Source organism: Cherax quadricarinatus, chromosome 29 (genome assembly GCF_038502225.1).
Source record: "Cherax quadricarinatus isolate ZL_2023a chromosome 29, ASM3850222v1, whole genome shotgun sequence".
Lineage (NCBI taxonomy): Eukaryota > Metazoa > Arthropoda > Malacostraca > Decapoda > Parastacidae > Cherax > Cherax quadricarinatus.
The window spans coordinates 12,795,873-12,820,565 of NC_091320.1; the positions used below are offsets into that span (position 1 = coordinate 12,795,873).

The 24,693-nt window shown below is 46.1% G+C and overlaps 1 protein-coding gene across 1 annotated transcript in view; it reads left to right on the forward strand.

Annotated features, from left to right (window-relative positions):
* LOC128690364 (reelin) overlaps positions 1-24,693 on the forward strand; it is an 871,665-nt gene that overhangs the window by 613,543 nt on the left and 233,429 nt on the right. The window contains exons 45-47 of the mRNA XM_070089797.1: positions 10,521-10,653; positions 10,769-10,876; positions 15,108-15,265. Coding sequence (XP_069945898.1) covers positions 10,521-10,653; positions 10,769-10,876; positions 15,108-15,265 — 399 coding nt within the window. The remainder of the gene's footprint in view (positions 1-10,520; positions 10,654-10,768; positions 10,877-15,107; positions 15,266-24,693) is intronic.

Consider the following 24,693-nt stretch of genomic DNA (forward strand, 5'->3'; position numbering starts at 1 on the left):
AGACTTAAATACTGTCTGAAGGAGAGGTGCAGAGTAGTAGTAGTGAGAATGTAGCCACTTAGAGGTCATGTCCCTCTCAGATCGAACTTTTCCAGGCTGAACTTCTCCAGGCTGAGGGACTGACAACCTCAAATTCTACGACTTCAAGGGTGATGGACTGATTACATCGTCTTCACATCTCTACTGCTCCCGCCTACTTTCTGTATTCGACTGAAGAAGCCTACTGTGTAGGCGAAACGTTTCGGAATAAAGTTGCCTAAATGTTGCCTATGTGTCTTATCTACCAACCCGTCGGTATTGTGTACCATTTGATAATCAAACATATAATGATGGGCAAGTTCTCCATATTTTCTAGACTTTTGGAACTCCCTGAAGCTGGCAGCTGCCCCTCCTTCCTCCCTGGTGTATTGGAGATAAGTATCAGCCAAGGTAGATGCACATGTATAGTCCCACACCACCTGCTTACCGTCTGTCCAGGCATGAAGGGTGATACCATCTGGACGCTTCTGGCTGCCATCAGATCTGCATAGTTGGGGTGGCTCCCTTACTGCTGGGCATCCGGCTGTTGTGAGACTCCTCTTGATAATGTTATTAACCTCCTCATGTCTTGCAATCTTTCCCTCGGATTTACGGCACACAAGGCCATGGTACCCGAATCGGTCTGCTGCTTCACTGTCACAAATACACCTGTGTTCGGCGAAAATAGGGGCGGCAAGTCGAAGGGCAACACCGATGCGGATGGTCTGTGGTTCGAGGCGTGTGCCAAGGCTGGAGTTGGGAACAGCCAACAGAAAGTCCCCAGCATGAGGGGCTCTCACTGCCAGGAGGCGGGCTCTATCCTTCCCTGACACACTCTGAAGCATCGTTGAGGCTATATTTTCCACTATTGGACCATCCCAGTGCGATTGTTTGTAGTTGTTGGGGGGAGCAGGTCTGGTTTCTGAGCCCGTTAGATTATCCCAGATCATTGCTCCGTCAATGAATTTTTGGTCCTGGGCTCCAATCTTGTCCCTAAGATGTTCAGGGAGAATCGCTGCTACAAGCTCTCTGGATGCAATACACGAGGACAGAAAAGCAGGTAACGCAATCTGTGATGACTTGCGGACACCAATGCCTCCTAGTCTGACTGGAAGTGTAGCTTGGTTCCACTGCCCGTCTTCTGGAGTAAGGTTAAGTACTTTCGTAAAAATCTGCCTCAGAATACTGTCATATTCGTGCAGTATAGGGTTATCATATGAAGGTGCACATCTTAGGAAATATGTCAACCTGGGCAGACTCAAGCACTTTGTGAGAAGGTACAAGGCATCGTGGGTGTCCAGATTGCCTATTCGTTGTTCCATTCTCCTTAACTCTTCCAATTTCTTCCTGAGAATTGTGTCAATGGCATTGCTTCCCAGAGGTGCTCCTAGCAAGACACTATTTGTGGGGGCAATGACTGCTGCTCCTGGTAGTTTTGATCTCACTGCATTTATCACTTGTTGACTGACTGAGATGATTTCACATTTGGATGGATTCAGGATGAGACCCATTTCCTGTCCCCGTGTCATTACCTGTGTAAGGTCATGTAGGAGGGACTCCTTTGTACCTGCTAGTGTGCCATCATCTAGGAACCAGATGTTTAGCTCGCTGGTCAGTCTGACTGTGATTTCCCTAACTGCAATACAGAAGAGAAATGGTGCAAGAGGATCTCCTTGTTGGACACCCTCCGATGATGTGATTTCATGCTCTCCAAAGAGAAGCATTGATTCCTTGCTATACCCAGCTGAAACAAAAGGGAAGAGACCAGGGAAATGTTCTTGTACTGCTGCTAATACCACGTCTCTTTTCAGGAGATTGAACGCATTCTTGAAATCTAATTTTACCACTGCATTGTCCTCAGGCAGGTCGTTGATATATGCCCTTGTTGCATGAACCGCTGCTTCACTTCCTTGAGAGACCCCAAAGCCAAGCTGGTTTGGTTGAAGCATCATGGCTGCCTGTGCACGAATACTTCGGACAGCAGCTTTGGATACGAGGCGGCGTAACGTGTTGCCTACTGCAATTGGCCGAATTCCTCCATCCTTCTTTTTAAGTGCACAAAGTGTTGCACCAAAAAAGAAAGGTCTAATTTCATCAGGAATCAGACCAGCCAAGGAATTGTTGACGAACCTTGTGATCTCTGAAAGCAGTGTCTCTGCAATTTCCCCAATAACTGGATTAACCATTTCCTTTAAATGTTGTGGCCTTATTCCAGTGTAACCCCCAGCAGAGCCAGATGGGAACGACATTATTGCTTTGTAAATGTCTGAGTCTTCCACAATCAATGGTTCCATAGTGGGGACAGAGGTGTTGGAACTGTTGGTGGCACTGGTTTCCCTGGCAGGGTGCTTTCCTCTAAGTGCTTCAGCCGTGTCAGCATCCCTGGGAGCAACTGTATCGTCACTGGTAATAATTCTGATTGCCCCCACTGTGTTGCCCTCTTCAATTTTCTTGCTCACCTGGACTCTGACTTTTTCACTGTCAGTAGAGTGAGTAGGGGTTCTGCCTCTCCCTTTTTTGTGTTGACGGGGAAGGGGGGAGTAGAATGATAGCTCTAGGTCTTTCGTGTTGCAATCAACACATCATCAAGAGCTTGCAAAATTGCAGAAAATAGGAGAATGTCCCAGCAAACAACGTTCCCAGACGAGCGTCTTCACTGGCGTGATGGAGGGAGATAAGAGAGGGTACCGTAAGTGCCCTCAGGCACAACAGTACCCATAGCCAGAAAGATAAATGTTATAGCAGTAGAAAAAATCCCACAAGCATTGATATTGTAAAAGCCTAAACGAAATTATCTTGGCAATAATAAAAAATTCCGTCACATTCTGCTATGACATCAATAACTTTAAATCGATAAATACTTTATCAGAGATTTAAAAGTCACTGGCAATTATATCCTCCACGGGACAAAGTGTCCATTTAAATTACAAGAGAAAACGGTACCATATATAGGAGAGACTTCTAAAACATATAAAGGAATAGGGGCTCATTAAAGTAACCTCATTAAGAGTGGCAGACATCTGCCACAGATTTTCATCCCACAATAATTCTGAGGCAGACTCTGAACACTTATATGAATGCATCAGACTCTTAAATGTAGTGCCACACCGAGAAATAAGGGCTTAAAAATATTTTTGCTGCAGTTTAGGAAGGTTGAACCAGAGTTTGTTTCACATTATTGTGGGATGAATAATTGAAATAACTAAAAATAACTGAAAAATGTGTCTTATGATCAGCACTAACTCTCCCTATTACTTGTTTTTTTTTATGTAAACTATAAAGGCTGGTCAGTCTTACTCTGAGAAAAGTTTGGATTAATTTTGGCTTGTGTTGGTCCCAGTTTGGATTCATTCTGGCTTGTGTTGGTCCCAGTTTGGATACATTCTGGCTTGTGTTGGTCCCAGTTTGGATTAATTTTGGCTTGTGTTGGTCCCTGTTTGGATTCATTCTGGCTTGTGTTGGTCCCACTTTGGATTAATTTTGGCTTGTGTTGGTCCCACTTTGGATTAATTTTGGCTTGTGTTGGTCCCACTTTGGATTAATTTTGGCTTGTGTTGGTCCCTGTTTGGATTCATTCTGGCTTGTGTTGGTCCCAGTTTGGATTAATTTTGGCTTGTGTTGGTCCCTGTTTGGATTCATTCTGGCTTGTGTTGGTCCCAGTTTGGATTCATTCTGGCTTGTGTTGGTCCCTGTTTGGATTAATTTTGGCTTGTGTTGGTCCCTGTTTGGATTCATTCTGGCTTGTGTTGGTCCCTGTTTGGATTAATTTTGGCTTGTGTTGGTCCCTGTTTCGATTCATTCTGGCTTGTGTTGGTCCCAGTTTGGATTCATTCTGGCTTGTGTTGGTCCCTGTTTGGATTAATTTTGGCTTGTGTTGGTCCCTGTTTCGATTCATTCTGGCTTGTGTTGGTCCCTGTTTGGATTAATTTTGGCTTGTGTTGGTCCCTGTTTGGATTCATTCTGGCTTGTGTTGGTCCCAGTTTGGATTAATTTTGGCTTGTGTTGGTCCCTGTTTGGATTCATTCTGGCTTGTGTTGGTCCCAGTTTGGATTAATTTTGGCTTGTGTTGGTCCCTGTTTGGATTCATTCTGGCTTGTGTTGGTCCCTGTTTGGATTCATTCTGGCTTGTGTTGGTCCCTGTTTGGATTCATTCTGGCTTGTGTTGGTCCCTGTTTGGATTAATTTTGGCTTGTGTTGGTCCCTGTATCGATTCATTCTGGCTTGTGTTGGTCCCAGTTTGGATTCATTCTGGCTTGTGTTGGTCCCTGTTTGGATTAATTTTGGCTTGTGTTGGTCCCTGTTTCGATTCATTCTGGCTTGTGTTGGTCCCAGTTTGGATTCATTCTGGCTTGTGTTGGTCCCTGTTTGGATTAATTTTGGCTTTTGTTGGTCCCTGTTTCGATTCATTCTGGCTTGTGTTGGTCCCTGTTTGGATTCATTCTGGCTTGTGTTGGTCCCTGTTTGGATTCATTCTGGCTTGTGTTGGTCCCAGTTTGGATTCATTCTGGCTTGTGTTGGGCCCAGTTTGGATTAATTTTGTTTTGTGTTGGTCCCTGTTTGGATTCATTCTGGCTTGTGTTGGTCCCAGTTTGGATTCATTCTGGCTTGTGTTGGTCCCAGTTTGGATTAATTTTGTCTTGTGTTGGTCCCAGTTTGGATTAATTTTGTCTTGTGTTGGTCCCTGTTTGGATTCATTCTGGCTTGTGTTGGTCCCAGTTTGGATTAATTTTGTCTTGTGTTGGTCCCAGTTTGGATTAATTTTGGCTTGTGTTGGTCCCTGTTTGGATTCATTCTGGCTTGTGTTGGTCCCAGTTTGGATTAATTTTGTCTTGTGTTGGTCCCTGTTTGGATTCATTCTGGCTTGTGTTGGTCCCAGTTTGGATTAATTTTGTCTTGTGTTGGTCCCAGTTTGGATTCATTTTGGTTTGTGTTGGCCCCAGTTTGGATTCATTTTGGCTTGTGTTGGTCCCAGTTTGACTTTTTCATAGTAGAAATAAGGATAATTTCTGGATGCTTCACCAAACTGATAACTTGTTAATGGAGTTTCCGAGAAGCTTTAAACTTAATGTATTTGTGTAATCTAGCATATATTTTTCTCTAAAATAACTAGAGATTGCCCTCTCAGTTTGGCTTCAAGCTTTCAAAGCTGATGTTTCTTAGTGGAAGCTTTGAATTTGTTTTAGACTCATAACAAGACGGTTTCTGAAATAATTACACACACAAAAAAACAAAAAAACAAAATCTTGAATAGTCTTTAGAAAATTGAACAAAGGGAACTTCACCTGCTAATTCTTCCCTGAACATTTACTTAAATGATGGTAATGGTATAGATGCCTCTGGCCTGGTGGATAAAACTCTCTCTTCACACGGTGAAGTCACGGGCTCGATTCTCAGCGAGGGTAGAAACATTGGGCGTGTTTCCTTACACCTCTTGTCTATGTTCACCCATCAGTAACATCTTGACCTGGGAGTAAGTCGATTGGTGTGGGTCGCATCCTGGGATAAAACTGACCTAATTTGCCCGAAATGCTCTACATAACAAGCGGCTTTCTATATATTATTATTATTATTATTATAATCAAAAAAGCGCTAAGCCACAAGGGCTATACAGCGCTGGGCTTTCTATATAGCAGTATGTCACTAATGTCAGCTAGGACTGTATACCTTGTACATGTACTTGTAGAAATATATTATTATTATTATTATTATTATTATTATTATTATTTTATTATTATTAACGAGGGATGGGAATTTGTATGTGCACATGTAGGCTGTGTAGGTGCACATGTAGGCCGTGTAGGTGCACATGTAGGCCGTGTAGGTGCACATGTAGGCCGTGTAGCTGCGCATCTAGGCTGTGTACATACACATGTAGGCTGTGTAGGTGCACATGTAGGCCGTGTAGGTGCACATGTAGGCTGTGAAGGTGCATATGTAGGCTGTGTAGCTGCGTATCTAGACTGTGTACATACACATGTAGCCTTTGTAGGTGCACATGTAGGCCGTGTAGGTGCACATGTAGGCTGTGAAGGTGCATATGTAGGTTGTGTAGCTGCACATCTAGGCTGTGTACATACACATGTAGGCTGTGTAGGTGCAGATGTAGTCTGTGTAGGTGCACATCTAGGCTGTGTAGATGCACATGTAGTCTGTGTAGGTACACATGAAGGCTGTGTAGTGCACATATAGTCTGTAGGTGCACATGTAGCATGTGTAGGTGCACATGAAAGCTGTGTAGTGCACATATGGTCTGTGTAGATGCACATGTAGGCTTTGTAAGTGCACATGAAGACTGTGTACGTGCACATGAAGGCTGTGTAGTAAACATATGTTCTGTGTAGGTGCACATGTAGGCTGTAAAGGTGCTCATGTAGGCTGTGTAGCTGCACGTGTAGGCTGTGTAGTGCACATATAGTTTGTGTAGGTGCACATGTAGGCTGTGAAGGTGCACATGTAGTCTGTGTAGGTGCACTTGCAGGCTGTGAAGGTGCACATGTAGGCTGTGTAGATGTACACGTAGGCTGGGTAGGGGCACATGTAGGCTGTGAAGGTGCACATGTAGTCTGTGTAGGTGCACTTGTAGGCTGTGAAGGTGCACATGTAGTCTGTGTAGGTGCACTTGTAGGCTGTGAAGGTGCACATGTAGGCTGTGTGGGTGCACATGTAGGCTGTGTAGATGCACATGTAGGTTGTCTAGGTGTACATGTAAGCTGGGTAGGGGCACATGTAGGCTGTGTAGGTGCACATGTAGGCTGTGTAGGTGCACATGTAGGCTGTGTAGGTGCACATGTAGGTTGTGTAGTTGCACTTGTAGGCTGTGAAGGTGCACATGTAGTCTGTGTAGGTGCACTTGTAGGCTGTGAAGGTGCACATGTAGGCTGTGTGGGTGCACATGTAGGCTGTGTAGGTGCACATGTAGGTTGTGTAGGTGTACATGTAAGATGGGTAGGGGCACATGTAGGCTGTGTAGGTGCACATGTAGGCTGTGTAGGTACACATGTAGGCTGTGTAGGTGCACATGTAGGTTGTGTAGGTGCACATGTAGGCTGGGTAGGGGCACATGTAGGCTGTGTTGGTGCACATGTAGGCTGTGTAGGTGCACATGTAGGTTGTGTAGGTGCACATGTAAGCTGGGTAGGGGCACATGTAGGCTGTGTAGGTGCACATGTAAGTTGTGTAGGTGCACATGTAAGCTGGGTAGGGGCACATGTAAGCTGGGTAGGGGCACATGTAGGCTGTGTAGGTGCACATGTAAGTTGTGTAGGTGCACATGTAAGTTGTGTAGGTGCACATGTAAGCTGGGTAGGGGCACATGTAAGCTGGGTAGGGGCACATGTAGGCTGTGTAAGGGCACATTTTTTGTTTTATCAATAAGAAAATTAAGGAAACTGAAGTTGTTGGATTCTGTATATTAGCTGGGGAATGCATCTTTTGGTCGGCTTCAAACTTTTTATTGCTTAAGCGTTTCCCTCAAAGGAAGCTTCCTCTTGATTGCCAATTTGTTAGACAAAATGAAATAATTGACAATAACTGAAATAGACAGCAACCACCCAGGGAGGTACTACCGTCCTGCCAAGTGAGTGTAAAACGGAAACCTGTAATTGTTTTACATGATGGTAGGATTGCTGGTGTCTTTTGTCTGTCTCATAAATATGCAAGATTACAGGTATGTCTTGCTACTTCATACATTTAGGTCACACTACACATACATGTACAAGCATGTATACATACACACAGCTCTGGGTGTCCTTTTGTTGTCTTACTGGTTCTTGTTCTTGTTTATTTTCTGTTATCTTCCTCCGTAAGCCATGTGTTTTGTAAGAGGCGACTAAAATGCCGGGAGCAAGGCGCTAGTAACACCTTCTCCTGTATAAATTACTAAATTTTAAAAGAGAAACTTTCGTTTTTCTTTTTGGGCCACCCTGCCTTGGTGGGCCACCCTGCCTTGGTGGGCCACCCTGCCTCGGTGGGCCACCCTGCCTTGGTGGGCCACCCTTCCTCGGTGGGCCACCCTGCCTCTGTGGGCCACCCTGCCTTGGTGGGCCACCCTGCCTCGGTGGGCCACCCTGCCTTGGTGGGCCACCCTTCCTCGGTGGGCCACCCTGCCTTGGTGGGCCACCCTTCCTCGGTGGGCCACCCTGCCTTGGTGGGCCACCCTGCCTTGGTGGGCCACCCTTCCTCGGTGGGCCACCCTGCCTTGGTGGGCCACCCTTCCTCGGTGGGCCACTCTGCCTTGGTGGGCCACCCTTCCTCGGTGGGCCACCCTGCCTCGGTGGGCCACCCTGCCTCGGTGGGCCACCCTGCCTTGGTGGGCCACCCTGCCTCGGTGGGCCACTCTGCCTTGGTGGGTCACCCTTCCTCGGTGGGCCACTCTGCCTTGGTGGGCCACCCTGCCTCGGTGGGCCACCCTGCCTCGGTGGGCCACTCTGCCTTGGTGGGCCACCCTGCCTCGGTGGGCCACCCTGCCTTGGTGGGCCACCCTGCCTCGGTGGGCCACCCTGCCTCGGTGGGCCACCCTGCCTTGGTGGGCCACCCTTCCTCGGTGGGCCACCCTGCCTTGGTGGGCCAACCTTCCTCGGTGGGCCACTCTGCCTTGGTGGGCCACCCTTCCTCGGTGGGCCACCCTGCCTCGGTGGGCCACCCTGCCTCGGTGGGCCACCCTGCCTTGGTGGGCCACCCTGCCTTGGTGGGCCACCCTGCCTCGGTGGGCCACCCTGCCTCGGTGGGCCACCCTGCCTTGGTGGGCCACCCTGCCTTGGTGGGCCACCCTGCCTTGGTGGGCCACCCTGCCTCGGTGGGCCACTCTGCCTTGGTGGGCCACCCTGCCTTGGTGGGCCACCCTGCCTTGGTGGGCCACCCTGCCTTGGTGGGCCACTCTGCCTTGGTGGGCCACCCTGCCTTGGTGGGCCACCCTGCCTTGGTGGGCCACCCTGCCTTGGTGGGCCACCCTGCCTTGGTGGGCCACCCCGCCTCGGTGGGCCACCCTGCCTTGGTGGGCCACCCTGCCTTGGTGGGCCACCCTGCCTTGGTGGGCCACCCTGCCTTGGTGGGCCACTCTGCCTTGGTGGGCCACCCTGCCTTGGTGGGCCACCCTGCCTTGGTGGGCCACCCTGCCTTGGTGGGCCACCCTGCCTTGGTGGGCCACTCTGCCTTGGTGGGCCACCCTGCCTTGGTGGGCCACCCTGCCTTGGTGGGCCACCCCGCCTCGGTGGGCCACCCTGCCTTGGTGGGCCACCCCGCCTCGGTGGGCCACCCTGCCTTGGTGGGGCACCCTGCCTTGGTGGGCCACCCTGCCTTGGTGGGCCACCCTGCCTTGGTGGGCCACCCTGCCTTGGTGGGCCACCCTGCCTTGGTGGGCCACCCTGCCTTGGTGGACCACCCTGCCTTGGTGGGCCACCCTGCCTTGGTGGGCCACCCTGCCTTGGTGGGCCACCCTTCCTTGGTGGGCCACTCTGCCTTGGTGGGCCACCCTGCCTCGGTGGGCCACCCGGCCTCGGTGGGCCACCCGGCCTCGGTGGGCCACCCTGCCTCGGTGGGCCACCCTGCCTCGGTGGGCCACTCTGCCTCGGTGGGCCACCCTGCCTCGGTGGGTCACCCTGCCTCGGTGGGCCACCCTGCCTCGGTGGGCCACCCTGCCTCGGTGGGCCACCCTGCCTTGGTGGGCCACCCTGCCTTGGTGGGCCACCCTGCCTCGGTGGGTCACCCTGCCTCGGTGGGCCACCCTGCCTCGGTGGGCCACCCTGCCTCGGTGGGCCACCCGGCCTCGGTGGGATACGGCCGGTTTTTTGGAAAAAAAACTGAAATAGGTGAAAATAACTGAACAATGTTTCTTATGATCATCACTACCTCTCCTAATTATTAATATTTTATACAAACTATAAAGGCTGGTCAGTGTTACTCTGGGAAAAGTTTGTGTTGGTCCCAGTTTGACTTTTTCATGGTAGAAATAACGAATATTTAACTATTGGTTTTTATGCGATAATTTCTGGATGCTTCATCAAACTGATAACTTGTTAATGGGGCTTCCGAGAGGCTTTAAACTTAATGTACTTGCATAATCTAGCATATATTTTCCTCTGAAATAACAGGAGATTAACTTCTCAGTCTGGCTTTAAGCTTTCAAAGCTGATGTTTCTTAATGGAATGTTTGAATTTGTTTTAGACTGTGTGTGGCATAATTTACAAAGTTACTAATTGTCTTGAATGAATTAGAATATTAGTTTCCATGTGATAACTTGTGAATGCTTTTTCTGATCTGCTTCAAATCTCAGCACAATTATTTAACTACATTACAAACCTACGCCGCACCCTGCACTATTCTTATCGCATACTTCGAGGTAGAGGGGACTGGGGTTATGCGATATAGGGATAAATTCCCTGGATCATGCAGCGGCTGAAACACATCTGGTTACTAGTCATGCACTAGTGGTAATTGCTATAAGAAACTGAGAGGAAAACGTAGTGTAGAGAACGTCCCAAAAATATTAATATAATGCTTGCAGATCCACATTGGAAGTGCTGTGAGAGGCATTCCTGCCTTTACAGACATCGACACGGGTGTAGGATGGCTCCTGCGCCCTGGTTCAGTCTTAGAGCAAGTGTGTGGCCTCGCTCACAACTCACTCCATTTTACCAGTAAGTCTGACCTCGCCTCGAGGTTAAAATTAATTTGTGACATTGACATCTAAAAACATAATAAAAGAATATTATTAAAATACGATCCTTCAAGGTGTGTTTGTTGTGACGGCAGGTCGCGAGGGCTACAGGTTCGCTGAGACACCAGACATCATCATGACTGACCACAGCTTCATACAGTTCACTGTCTCGCTCGGCTGTAAGGACGCCGGCGCCTGCTTTGGTATGTTATCAATATCATATACAGGGAGGAGAGTTGATCATGATATACAAAATATTCAGAAAAATAGACAAAAGCTGAGTTTTTCTGTTTTCTGCATTAATAAACGTACAAAGAGACGAGAAAAAATAAAATAAACTATAATAAATACTGTGTACAGCATTCATTTTATATGTTGTTGTGCTAATGTCCTCGTTTAGTTGATATATACCGCTGAATAGTGTTTATTTTAGAGGATAAGACACAGCTATAAATGTAAAACTGCAAATAGGCCTCTATATATATATATATATATAATAGGTTGGTTGACAGCAACCACCCAGGGAGGTACTACCGTCCTGCCAAGTGAGTGTAAAACAAAAGCCTGTAATTGTTTTACATGATGGTAGGATTGCTGGTGTCTTTTGTCTGTCTCATAAATATGCAAGATTACAGGTGTGTCTTGCTACTTCTACTTACACTTAGGTCACACTACACATACATGTACATGTTTATTTATACACACTCATCTGAGTTTTCTTTGATTTTATCTTAATAGTTCTTGGTCTTATTACTTTTCCTTTTATATCCATGGGGAAGTGGAATAAGAATCTTTCCTCCGTAAGCCATGCGTGTTGTAAAAGTCAACTAAAATGCCGGGAACAATGGGCTAGTAACCCCTTTTCCTGTAAAGATTACTAAAAAGAATAAGAAGAAGAAAATTGTCAAAGTGGGAAGTCTGAATGTGCGTGGATGTTGTGCAAATGATAAGAAAGAGATGATTGTGGATGTTATGAATGAGAAGAACCAGGATGTCCTGGTTTTAAGTGAAACAAAGCTGAAGGGGGTGGGAGAGTTTCAGTGGAGAGGAATAACTGGGATTAGTTCAGGGGTTTCAAATAGAGTTAGAGCTAAAGAAGGAGTAGCAATAATGTTAAAGGATAAGATATGGCAGGAAAAGAGGGAATATAAATGTATTAATTCAAGGATTATGTGGAGTAAAATAAAGGTTGGATGTGAAAAGTGGGTTATAGTAAGCGTATATGCACCTGGAGAAGAGAGAAGTGTAGAGGAGAGAGAGAGAGATTTTGGGAAATGTTGAGTGAATACGTGGGGAGTTTTGAACCAAGTGTGAGAGTACTTGTGGTTGGGGATTTCAATGCTAAAGTGGGTAAAAATGTTGTGGAGGGAGTAGTAGGTAAATTTGGGGTGCCAGGGGTAAATGTAAATGGGGAGCCTTTAATTGAGCTATGTGTAGAAAGAGATTTGGTAATAAGTAATACATATTTTATGAAAAAGAGGATAAATAAATATACAAGGTATGATGTAGCATGTAATGAAAGTAGTTTGTTAGATTATGTATTGGTGGATAAAAGGTTGATGGGTAGGCTCCAGGATGTACATGTTTATAGAGGGGCAACTGATATATCGGATCATTATTTAGTTGTAGCTACAGTTAGAGTAAGAGGTAGATGGGACAAGAGGAAGGTGGCAACAACAAGTAGGAGGGAAGTGAAAGTGTATAAACTAAGGGAGGAGGAAGTTCGGGTGAGATATAAGCGACTATTGGCAGAAAGGTGGGCTAGTGCAAAGATGAGTAGTGGGGGGGGGGGGGGTTGAAGAGGGTTGGATGAGTTTTAAAAATGCAGTATTAGAATGTGGGGCAGAAGTTTGTGGTTATAGGAGGGTGGGGGCAGGAGGAAAGAGGAGTGATTGGTGGAATGATGAAGTAAAGGGTGTGATAAAAGAGAAAAAGTTAGCTTATGAGAGGTTTTTACAAAGCAGAAGTGTTATAAGAAGAGCAGAGTATATGGAGAGTAAAAGAAAGGTGAAGAGAGTGGTGAGAGAGTGCAAAAGGAGAGCAGATGATAGAGTGGGAGAGGCACTGTCAAGAAATTTTAATGAAAATAAGAAAAAATTTTGGAGTGAGTTAAACAAGTTAAGAAAGCCTAGGGAACGTATGGATTTGTCAGTTAAAAACAGAGTAGGGGAGTTAGTAGATGGGGAGAGGGAGGTATTAGGTAGATGGCGAGAATATTTTGAGGAACTTTTAAATGTTGAGGAAGAAAGGGAGGCGATAATTTCATGCACTAGCCAGGGAGATATACCATCTTTTAGGAGTGAAGAAGAGCAGAATGTAAGTGTGGGGGAGGTATGTGAGGCATTACGTAGAATGAAAGGGGGTAAAGCAGCTGGAACTGATGGGATCATGACAGAAATGTTAAAAGCAGGGGGGATATAGTGTTGGAGTGGTTGGTACTTTTGTTTAATAAATGTATGAAAGAGGGGAAGGTACCTAGGGATTGGCGGAGAGCATGTATAGTCCCTTTATATAAAGGGAAGGGGGACAAAAGAGATTGTAAAAATTATAGATGAATAAGTTTACTGAGTATACCAGGAAAAGTGTATGGTAGGGTCATAATTGAAAGAATTAGAGGTAAGACAGAATGTAGGATTGCGGATGAGCAAGGAGGTTTCAGAGTGGGTAGGGGATGTGTAGATCAAGTGTTTACATTGAAACATATATGTGAACAGTATTTAGATAAAGGTAGGGAAGTTTTATTGCATTTATGGATTTAGAAAAGGCATATGATAGAGTGGATAGGGGAGCAATGTGGCAGATGTTGCAAGTATATGGAATAGGTGGTAAGTTACTAAATGCTGTAAAGAGTTTTTATGAGGATAGTGAGGCTCAGGTTAGGGTGTGTAGAAGAGAGGGAGAATACTTCCCGGTAAAAGTAGGTCTTAGACAGGGATGTGTAATGTCACCATGGTTGTTTAATATATTTATAGATGGGGTTGTAAAAGAAGTAAATGCTAGGGTGTTCGGGAGAGGGGTGGGATTAAATTATGGGGAATCAAATACAAAATGGGAATTGACACAGTTACTTTTTGCTGATGATACTGTGCTTATGGGAGATTCTAAAGAAAAATTGCAAAGGTTAGTGGATGAGTTTGGGAGTGTGTGTAAAGGTAGAAAGTTGAAAGTGAACATAGAAAAGAGTAAGGTGATGAGGGTATCAAATGATTTAGATAAAGAAAAATTGGATATCAAATTGGGGAGGAGTATGGAAGAAGTGAATGTTTTCAGATACTTGGGAGTTGACGTGTCGGCAGATGGATTTATGAAGGATGAGGTTAATCATAGAATTGATGAGGGGAAAAAGGTGAGTGGTGCATTGAGGTATATGTGGAGTCAAAAAACGTTATCTATGGAGGCAAAGAAGGGAATGTATGAAAGTATAGTAGTACCAACACTCTTATATGGGTGTGAAGCTTGGGTTGTGAATGCAGCAGCGAGGAGACGGTTGGAGGCAGTGGAGATGTCCTGTCTAAGGGCAATGTGTGGTGTAAATATTATGCAGAAAATTCGGAGTGTGGAAATTAGGAGAAGGTGTGGAGTTAATAAAAGTATTAGTCAGAGGGCTGAAGAAGGGTTGTTGAGGTGGTTTGGTCATTTAGAGAGAATGGATCAAAGTAAAATGACATGGAGAGCATTTAAAATCTGTAGGAGAAGGAAGGAGGGGTAGGGGTCGTCCTCGAAAAGGTTGGAAGGAAGGAGTAAAGGAAGTTTTGTGGGCTAGGGGCTTGGACTTCCAGCAGGCGTGCATGAGCGTGTTTGATAGGAGTGAATGGAGACGAATGGTATTTGGGACCTGACGATCTGTTGGAGTGTGAGCAGGGTAATATTTAGTGAAGAGATTCAGGGAAACCGGTTATTTTTATATAGCCGGACTTGAGTCCTGGAAATGGGAAGTACAATGCCTGCACTCTAAAGGAGGGGTTCGGGATATTGGCAGTTTGGAGGGATATGTTGTGTATCTTTATACGTATATGCTTCTAAACTGTTGTGTTCTGAGCACCTCTGCAAAAACAGTGATTATGTGTGAGTGAGGTGAAAGTGTTGAATGATGATGAAAGTATTTTCTTTTTGGGGATTTTCTTTCTTTTTGGGTCACCCTGCCTCGGTGGGAGACGGCCGACTTGTTGAAATATATATATATATATATATATATATATATATATATATATATATATATATATATATATATATATATATATATATATATATATATATATATATATATATATATATATATATATAAGATTATATCCACGTATTGTATTGATAAAGCCACTAGTTGGCGAAACGTCTGCAAGCAAGATACCCGAATGTTGCTCATGTCTGATTTTCATCTTAATCAGCTGCACATTTTTGACACATTATTCTTGTGCTGTTTTTCTTGTTCATTAGACATAGTATCCGTACCCTCTGGGTATGTGCTCAGACACAGTATTTGTACCCTCTGGGTATGTGCTCGGACACAGTGTTTGTACCATCTGGGTATGTGCTCAGAGATAGTGTCTGTACCCTCTGGGTATGTGCTCAGAGATAGTGTCTGTACCCTCTGGGTATGTGCTCAGAGATAGTGTCTGTACCCTCTGGGTATGTGCTCGGACACAGTGTTTGTACCATCTGGGTATGTGCTCGGACACAGTGTTTGTACCCTCTGGGTATGTGCTCGGACACAGTGTTTGTACCATCTGGGTATGTGCTCAGAGATAGTGTCTGTACCCTCTGGGTATGTGCTCAGACACAGTATTTGTACCCTCTGGGTATGTGCTCGGACACAGTGTTTGTACCATCTGGGTATGTGCTCAGAGATAGTGTCTGTACCCTCTGGGTATGTGCTCAGAGATAGTGTCTGTACCCTCTGGGTATGTGCTCAGAGATAGTGTCTGTACCCTCTGGGTATGTGCTCAGAGATAGTGTCTGTACCCTCTGGGTATGTGCTCAGACACAGTGTCTGTACCCTCTGGGTATGTGCTCAGACACAGTATTTGTACCCTCTGGGTATGTGCTCAGACACAGTGTCTGTACCCTCTGGGTATGTGCTCAGACACAGTGTCTGTACCCTCTGGGTATGTGCTCAGACACAGTGTCTGTACCCTCTGGGTATGTGCTCGGACACAGTGTCTGTACCCTCTGGGTATGTGCTCGGACACAGTGTCTGTACCCTCTGGGTATGTGCTCAGACACAGTGTCTGTACCCTCTGGGTATGTGCTCAGACACAGTGTCTGTACCCTCTGGGTATGTGCTCAGACACAGTGTCTGTACCCTCTGGGTATGTGCTCAGACACAGTGTCTGTACCCTCTGGGTATGTGCTCAGAGATAGTGTCTGTACCCTCTGGGTATGTGCTCAGACACAGTGTCTGTACCCTCTGGGTATGTGCTCAGACACAGTATTTGTACCCTCTGGGTATGTGCTCAGACACAGTGTCTGTACCCTCTGGGTATGTGCTCAGACACAGTGTCTGTACCCTCTGGGTATGTGCTCAGACACAGTGTCTGTACCCTCTGGGTATGTGCTCGGACACAGTGTCTGTACCCTCTGGGTATGTGCTCAGACACAGTGTCTGTACCCTCTGGGTATGTGCTCAGACACAGTGTCTGTACCCTCTGGGTATGTGCTCAGACACAGTGTCTGTACCCTCTGGGTATGTGCTCAGACACAGTGTCTGTACCCTCTGGGTATGTGCTCGGACACAGTGTCTGTACCCTCTGGGTATGTGCTCAGACACAGTGTCTGTACCCTCTGGGTATGTGCTCAGACACAGTGTCTGTACCCTCTGGGTATGTGCTCAGACACAGTGTCTGTACCCTCTGGGTATGTGCTCAGAGATAGTGTCTGTACCCTCTGGGTATGTGCTCAGACACAGTGTCTGTACCCTCTGGGTATGTGCTCAGAGATAGTGTCTGTACCCTCTGGGTATGTGCTCAGAGATAGTGTCTGTACCCTCTGGGTATGTGCTCAGACACAGTGTCTGTACCCTCTGGGTATGTGCTCAGACACAGTGTCTGTACCCTCTGGGTATGTGCTCGGACACAGTGTTTGTACCATCTGGGTATGTGCTCAGAGATAGTGTCTGTACCCTCTGGGTATGTGCTCAGACACAGTGTCTGTACCCTCTGGGTATGTGCTCGGACACAGTGTTTGTACCATCTGGGTATGTGCTCAGAGATAGTGTCTGTACCCTCTGGGTATGTGCTCGGACACAGTGTCTGTACCCTCTGGGTATGTGCTCAGAGATAGTGTCTGTACCCTCTGGGTATGTGCTCAGACACAGTGTTTGTACCCTCTGGGTATGTGCTCAGACACAGTGTCTGTACCCTCTGGGTATGTGCTCGGACACAGTGTTTGTACCATCTGGGTATGTGCTCAGACACAGTGTCTGTACCCTCTGGGTATGTGCTCGGACACAGTGTTTGTACCATCTGGGTATGTGCTCAGAGATAGTGTCTGTACCCTCTGGGTATGTGCTCGGACACAGTGTCTGTACCCTCTGGGTATGTGCTCAGACACAGTGTCTGTACCCTCTGGGTATGTGCTCAGACACAGTGTTTGTACCCTCTGGGTATGTGCTCAGACACAGTGTCTGTACCCTCTGGGTATGTGCTCAGACACAGTGTTTGTACCCTCTGGGTATGTGCTCAGACACAGTGTCTGTACCCTCTGGGTATGTGCTCAGACACAGTGTTTGTACCATCTGGGTATGTGCTCAGAGATAGTGTCTGTACCCTCTGGGTATGTGCTCGGACACAGTGTCTGTACCCTCTGGGTATGTGCTCGGACACAGTGTCTGTACCCTCTGGGTATGTGCTCAGAGATAGTGTCTGTACCCTCTGGGTATGTGCTCAGACACAGTGTTTGTACCCTCTGGGTATGTGCTCAGACACAGTGTCTGTACCCTCTGGGTATGTGCTCGGACACAGTGTTTGTACCATCTGGGTATGTGCTCAGACACAGTGTCTGTACCCTCTGGGTATGTGCTCGGACACAGTGTTTGTACCATCTGGGTATGTGCTCAGAGATAGTGTCTGTACCCTCTGGGTATGTGCTCGGACACAGTGTCTGTACCCTCTGGGTATGTGCTCAGACACAGTGTCTGTACCCTCTGGGTATGTGCTCAGACACAGTGTTTGTACCCTCTGGGTATGTGCTCAGAGATAGTGTCTGTACCCTCTGGGTATGTGCTCAGACACAGTGTCTGTACCCTCTGGGTATGTGCTCAGACACAGTATTTGTACCCTCTGGGTATGTGCTCAGACACAGTGTCTGTACCCTCTGGGTATGTGCTCAGACACAGTGTTTGTACCCTCTGGGTATGTGCTCAGAGATAGTGTCTGTACCCTCTGGGTATGTGTTTCTCTACTGTGCGGTCACTGTCCACCTTGTCAGTTCCTCTCAGTATTTTATAAGTCGTTATCATGTCCATCCTACGTGTGTGTATGTACTCACCTAGTTGTGGTTGGAGGGGTCGATTCACAGCTCCTGGCCCCGCCTCTTCACTGGGCGCTACTCAGTCACTCTTCCCTCTTCAGGAGCTTTATCATACCTCTTCTTAAAGCTATGAATAGATCCTGCCTCTACTACATCACTTCCCAGACTATTCCACTTCCTGACAACTCTGTGACTGAACAAATACTTCCTAACATCCCTGTGATTCATCTGAGTCTTCAACTTGTGTGTGTGTGTGTGTGTGTGTGTGTGTGTGTGTGTGTGTGTGCGTACTCACCTAATTGTAGTCATCTAATTGTGGTTGTAGGGGTTGAGACTCAGCTCCTGGCCGCGCCTCTTCACCGACCACTACTAGGTCCTCTCTCCCCCTGCTCCATGAGCTTTATCATACCTCGTCTTAAAACTATGTATAGTTCCTGCTTCCACTACATCGCTTGCCAGAATATTACACTTCCTAACTACTCTAGGGCTGAAGAAATACTTCCTAACATCTCTTTGACTCATCTGAGTCTTCAGCTTCCAATTGTAACCCCTTGTTTCTGTGTCCCAGCTCCGGAACGTCCTGTCTCTGTCTACCTTGGCTATTCCACGCAGTATTTTGTATGTCGTTATCATGTCTCCCCTGACCCTCCTGTCCTCCAGTGTTGTCAGACCGATTTCCCTTAATCTTTCTTCATAGGACATTCCCCTTAGCTCTGGAACTAGCCTTGTTGCAAACCTTTGCACTTTCTCTAATTTCTTGACTTGTTTGACCAGGTGTGGGTTCCAAACTGGTGCTGTGTACTCCAGTATGGGCCTTACGTACACAGTGTATAAAGTCTTGAACGATTCCTTACTGAGGTATTGGAACGCTATTCTCAGGTTTGCCAGGCGCCCATATGCCGCAGCAGTTATCTGGTTAATATGTGCTTCTGGCGATGTACTCGGTATTATACTCACTCCTAGATCTTTCTCCTTGAGTGAAGTTTGCAGCCTTTGGCTTCCTAGCCTATACTCTGTCTGTGGTCTTCTTTGCCCTCCTCCGATCTTCATGACTTTGCATTTGGCGGGGTTAAATTCTAGGAGCCAGTTTCTGGACCACGCATCCACCCTGTCCAGGTCTCTTTGTCCCTTGCCTTGTAAGTTTCCCCATCTACTTCTTGGAGCCCATAGACAAAAACGGTCCTCTCCCTCTCATCCTCCCACTGTGCTTCCCTGAGCATCCTCTGATTCAAATTAGTTCCTGCCATTGATGCATTGCTTCTTACTGTCTCTTCCCTATCCAGTGTCCCTCTGCTTATTTGTTCCTGGACATGGCAGTTGTTTGTTATAGCTTAGCTCCTTCATTGACTTTAGTTCCCTCATTAGTTCTTGCTGTTCTCCCTGCCTTTTCCCAGGCCCCCCCTTGGGTCCGATGGGGTCATCGCATACAGTATATCTCCTTTGTTCCCTACTGTCCCCTCATTGGTGACTGATATAGTAGCTCTTGGTGTCATGGCTGTACTGTCCTTTGGTTCTTTAGGCTGTTTCAGACTCTTTAGTTGTTCTACTAAGCTCTGTATCTTAGCTTCAGCTGCTGTGATTTGTAATTCCCATTTCCTGCTCCCCTCAGCTATTTTCTCTTTCATTTTCTTGCTGATCTCTTCCAGCCTCCTCTCCCACTCCTCCTCTCTTCGAATGAGCTCTGCCTCCCAGTCCTCTCTCGCAGGTCCACCACTCACTTCATCCACCATACCTCTGGTTCTCCATCCTGGTTTTTGGTATCCCATATTTATTTTTCACAGAAGAGCTTATGCCAAGAGTGCTGTGGAGGGAGGTGTTTGTTGTGGGGAGGGAGGGGATGTTTGTTGTGGGGAGTGAGGGGGTGCTTGTTGTGGGGAGGGAGAGGGGTGTTTGTTGTGGGGAGGTGGGAGGAGGAGACAGGGAGGAGAAAAGGATAGTGAGCTGGAAGGGGGACAGCAGCAGGGGGAAGAGAGATTGGGGGAGGGGAGCAGAAGTAGTAGGGAGGATGAGAAGGAAGATGAAGAGGGAGAGAAAGTGGGATAAAGAGAGACAGGGAGTGTAGTTGAGTGTGAGTTTCTTCCATATGAAGAAAGATTGAAGACTCTTAAGTTACATTCACTTGTTAGACGAAGAATGAGGGGAGACCTGATCGAAGTGTATAAGTGGAAGATAGGTATTAATAAAGGGGATATTAACAAGGTCTTGAGGATATCTCTCCAAGAGAGAACCCGCAGTAATGGATTTAAATTAGATAAGTTTAGATTTAGAAAGGACATAGGAAAGTATTGGTTTGGAAATAGGGTAGTTGATGAGTGGAACAATCTACCTAGTTGGGTTATTGAGGCTAGGACTTTGGGTAGTTTCAAATTTAGGTTGGATAAGTACATGAGTGGGAGGGGTTGGATTTGAGTGGGACTTGCACATCGGAGCTTGTTTCTTGGGTGGCATTGAAAATTGGGTTGGTCAAATGTTTGTTAGTGGGATGAATTGTAAAGGACCTGCCTAGTATGGGCCAACAGGCCTGCTGCAGTGTTCCTCCTTTCTTATGTTTTTATGTTCTTAAGAGGGGGGAAGGGAGAGTCAGATTGTGTGGAGAATGTGAGTTGGGGAAGATCAGCCTTTAGTGTGCTTGCAGGCCTCGGAGGAGAGGGGAGAGGGAGGAGAAGGAAGAGGAGGTGAGGGGGGAGATGGAGGAGGTATAGCAGGAGGATGATAGAGAGGGACAGAGAGTGTGTTTGAGTGTGAGCTAGAGGGTTAGAGAAAGAGAAGGAGGAGGATATAGAGAGAGAGATAGTGTGGTTGAGTGTGAGAGAGAGAGAGGGAGAGAGAGAGACAGAGAGAGAGAGAGAGGGAGGGGAGTTTTAGAGTGTGTGGGGCGTGTGAGTTGGGTAGTGTGCTTGCAGGCCTAGGAGGCGAGGGGAGAGGGAGGGGGAGAATGGAGGGTAGGTGGGGGGGAAGATGGAGGAGGTATAGGAGGAGGACCAGAAGGAGGAAGGGAGGGAAAGAGAGAGGGAGGGAGGGAAAGAGAGAGGTAGGAGATGTAGGTAGGGAGGAAGGGAGGGGAGGTGGGGGAAGATGGAGGAGGTATAAGAGGAGGAGGAGCAGGAGGAGGAAGGGAGGGAAAAAGAGGAAGGGAGGGAAAGAGAGAGGGAGGGAGGAAAAGAGAGAGGTAGGGGAGGTACAAGGAGACTGAACTGTGGGTATGTGTGGGTATGAGTGGGAAGGACCCCAATGGAAATAAGTCACTGTGTCTGACTTTTTTGGGTTATCCTAGGTTCTCTACACATATGCTGCTATGTATGATAATTCTATGTAACTGTATTGTGTATACCTGAATAAACTTACTTATGAGACGGGTCCGTTACGGTAGGGTGTGTGTGCGTTACTATCCTGCCACCCGAGTCAAGCGAGGGGAGAGGGAGGAGGAGAGGGAGGGATAATCTGGCTGCCAGGCTTATGGGCCTATCCTAGACTCTCCACGTGCATGCTGCTATGTACCGAGAGAGCCTGTACCGGCAGTACCCTGCCTATGCCTTTGCACCTATTCGTGTATACCTGGAGCTATACTTACCGAGTAAACACTTGTGCAACTACTCATGTATACCTGGAGCTGTACTTACTGAGTAAACACCTGTGCACCTACTCGTGTATACCTGGAGCTATACTTACTGAGTAAACACCTGTGCACCTACTCGTGTATACCTGGAGCTATACTTACTGAGTAAACACTTGTGCAACTACTCATGTATACCTGGAGCTGTACTTACTAATTAAACACCTGTGCACCTATTGGTGTATACAACTAACTAACCTGGATCAATACTTTCTTGCTGAATAAACACCTGTGCACCTACTCGTGTATACCTGGAGCTATACTTTCTTATTAACACCTGTGCACCTATTTGTGTATACCTGGAGTTATACTTGCTGAATAAACGCCTGTGTATCTACACGTGTATACCTGGAGTTATACTTAATGAATAAACAATGTTAGTGTTAATTGTCCAACCTTACTGCCTGGACGTGCACTACAGTGCCTCTGGTCCAACCTTACTGCCTGCACGTGCACTACAGTGCCTCTGGTCCAACCTTACTGCCTGCACGTGCACTACAGTGCCTCTGGTCCAACCTTACTGCCTGCACGTGCACTACAGTACCTCTGGTCCAACCTTACTGCCTGCACGTGCACTACAGTGCCTCTGGTCCAACCTTACTGCCTGCACGTGCACTACAGTACCTCTGGTCCCCACCTTACTGCCTGCACGTGCACTACAGTGCCTCTGGTCCCCACCTTACTGCCTGCACGTGCACTACAGTGCCTCTGGTCCCCACCTTACTGCCTGCACGTGCACTACAGTGCCTCTGGTCCCCACCTTACTGCCTGCACGTGCACTACAGTGCCTCTGGTCCCCACCTTTGTTCTCCTTCCCCAGTTCTACTCCTCTGTCAGTAATTAGTGCCCTAAGTATGATATTCATCTCTCCAGAGCAAGGTTTGTGACCCTCAGCTATCAGTAATATACAGGGACAATATCCCAGCAACCACAAATAGGCTATACTTTACGTCTGGCAGGCCTGCACTGCTTCACTCATGCGCTGTACGATACTTCCCGTCCCGGCTCCTCTTCTATTTCTTCTTCACTGTATTCACTAACTCCTCTATCACTGTATTCACTAAACACTGCATTCACTAACTCCTCTATCACTGTATTCACTAACTTCTCTATCACTGTATTCACTAACTCCTCTATCACTGTATGCACTAACTTCTCTATCACTGTATTCACTAAACACTGTATTCACTAACTCCTCTATCACTGTATTCACTAACTTCTCTATCACTGTGTTCACTAACTTCTCTATCACTGTATTCACTAAACACTGTATTCACTAACTCCTCTATCACTGTATTCACTAACTTCTCTATCACTGTATTCACTAACTCCTCTATCACTGTATGCACTAACTTCTCTATCACTGTATTCACTAAACACTGTATTCACTAACTCCTCTATCACTGTATTCACTAACTTCTCTATCACTGTATTCGCTAACTTCTCTATCACTGTATTCACTAACTTCTCTATCACTGTATTCACTAAACACTGTATTCACTAACTCCTCTATCACTGTATTCACTAACTTCTCTATCACTGTATTCACTAACTTCTCCATCACTGTATTCACTAAACACTGTATTCACTAACTCCTCTATCACTGTATTCACTAACTTCTCTATCACTGTATTCACTAACTTCTCTATCACTGTATTCACTAACTCCTCTATCACTGTATTCACTAAACACTGTATTCACTAACTTCTCTATCACTGTATTCACTAACTTCTCTATCACTGTATTCACTAACTTCTCTATCACTGTATTCACTAAACACTGTATTCACTAACTCCTCTATCACTGTATTCACTAAACACTGTATTCACTAACTTCTCTATCACTGTATTCACTAAACACTGTATTCACTAACTCATCTATCACTGTATTCACTAAACACTGTATTCACTAACTTCTCTATCACTGTATTCACTAAACACTGTATTCACTAACTCCTCTATCACTGTATTCACTAAACACTGTATTCACTAACTTCTCTATCACTGTATTCACTAACTTCTCTATCACTGTATTCACTAAACACTGTATTCACTAACTCCTCTATCATTGTATTCACTAAACACTGTATTCACTAACTTCTCTATCACTGTATTCACTAAACACTGTATTCACTAACTCCTCTATCACTGTATTCACTAAATACTGTATTCACTAACTCCTCTATCACTGTATTCACTAACTTCTCTATCACTGTATTCACTAACTCCTCTATCACTGTATTCACTAAACACTGTATTCACTAACTCCTCTATCACTGTATTCACTAAACACTGTATTCACTAAACACTGTATTCACTAACTTCTCTATCACTGTATTCACTAACTTCTCTATCACTGTATTCACTAACTTCTCTATCACTGTATTCACTAAACACTGTATTCACTAACTCCTCTATCACTGTATTCACTAAACACTGTATTCACTAACTCCTCTATCACTGTATTCACTAAACACTGTATTCACTAACTTCTCTATCACTGTATTCACTAACTCCTCTATCACTGTATTCACTAAACACTGTATTCACTAACTCCTCTATCACTGTATTCACTAAACACTGTATTCACCAACTCCTCTATCACTGTATTCACTAAACACTGTATTCACTAACTTCTCTATCACTGTATTCACTAACTTCTCTATCACTGTATTCACTAAACACTGTATTCACTAACTCCTCTATCACTGTATTCACTAAACACTGTATTCACTAACTCCTCTATCACTGTATTCACTAAACACTGTATTCACTAACTTCTCTATCACTGTATTCACTAACTCCTCTATCACTGTATTCACTAAACACTGTATTCACTAACTCCTCTATCACTGTATTCACTAAACACTGTATTCACCAACTCCTCTCTCACTGTATTCACTAAACACTGTATTCACTAACTCCTCTATCACTGTATTCACTA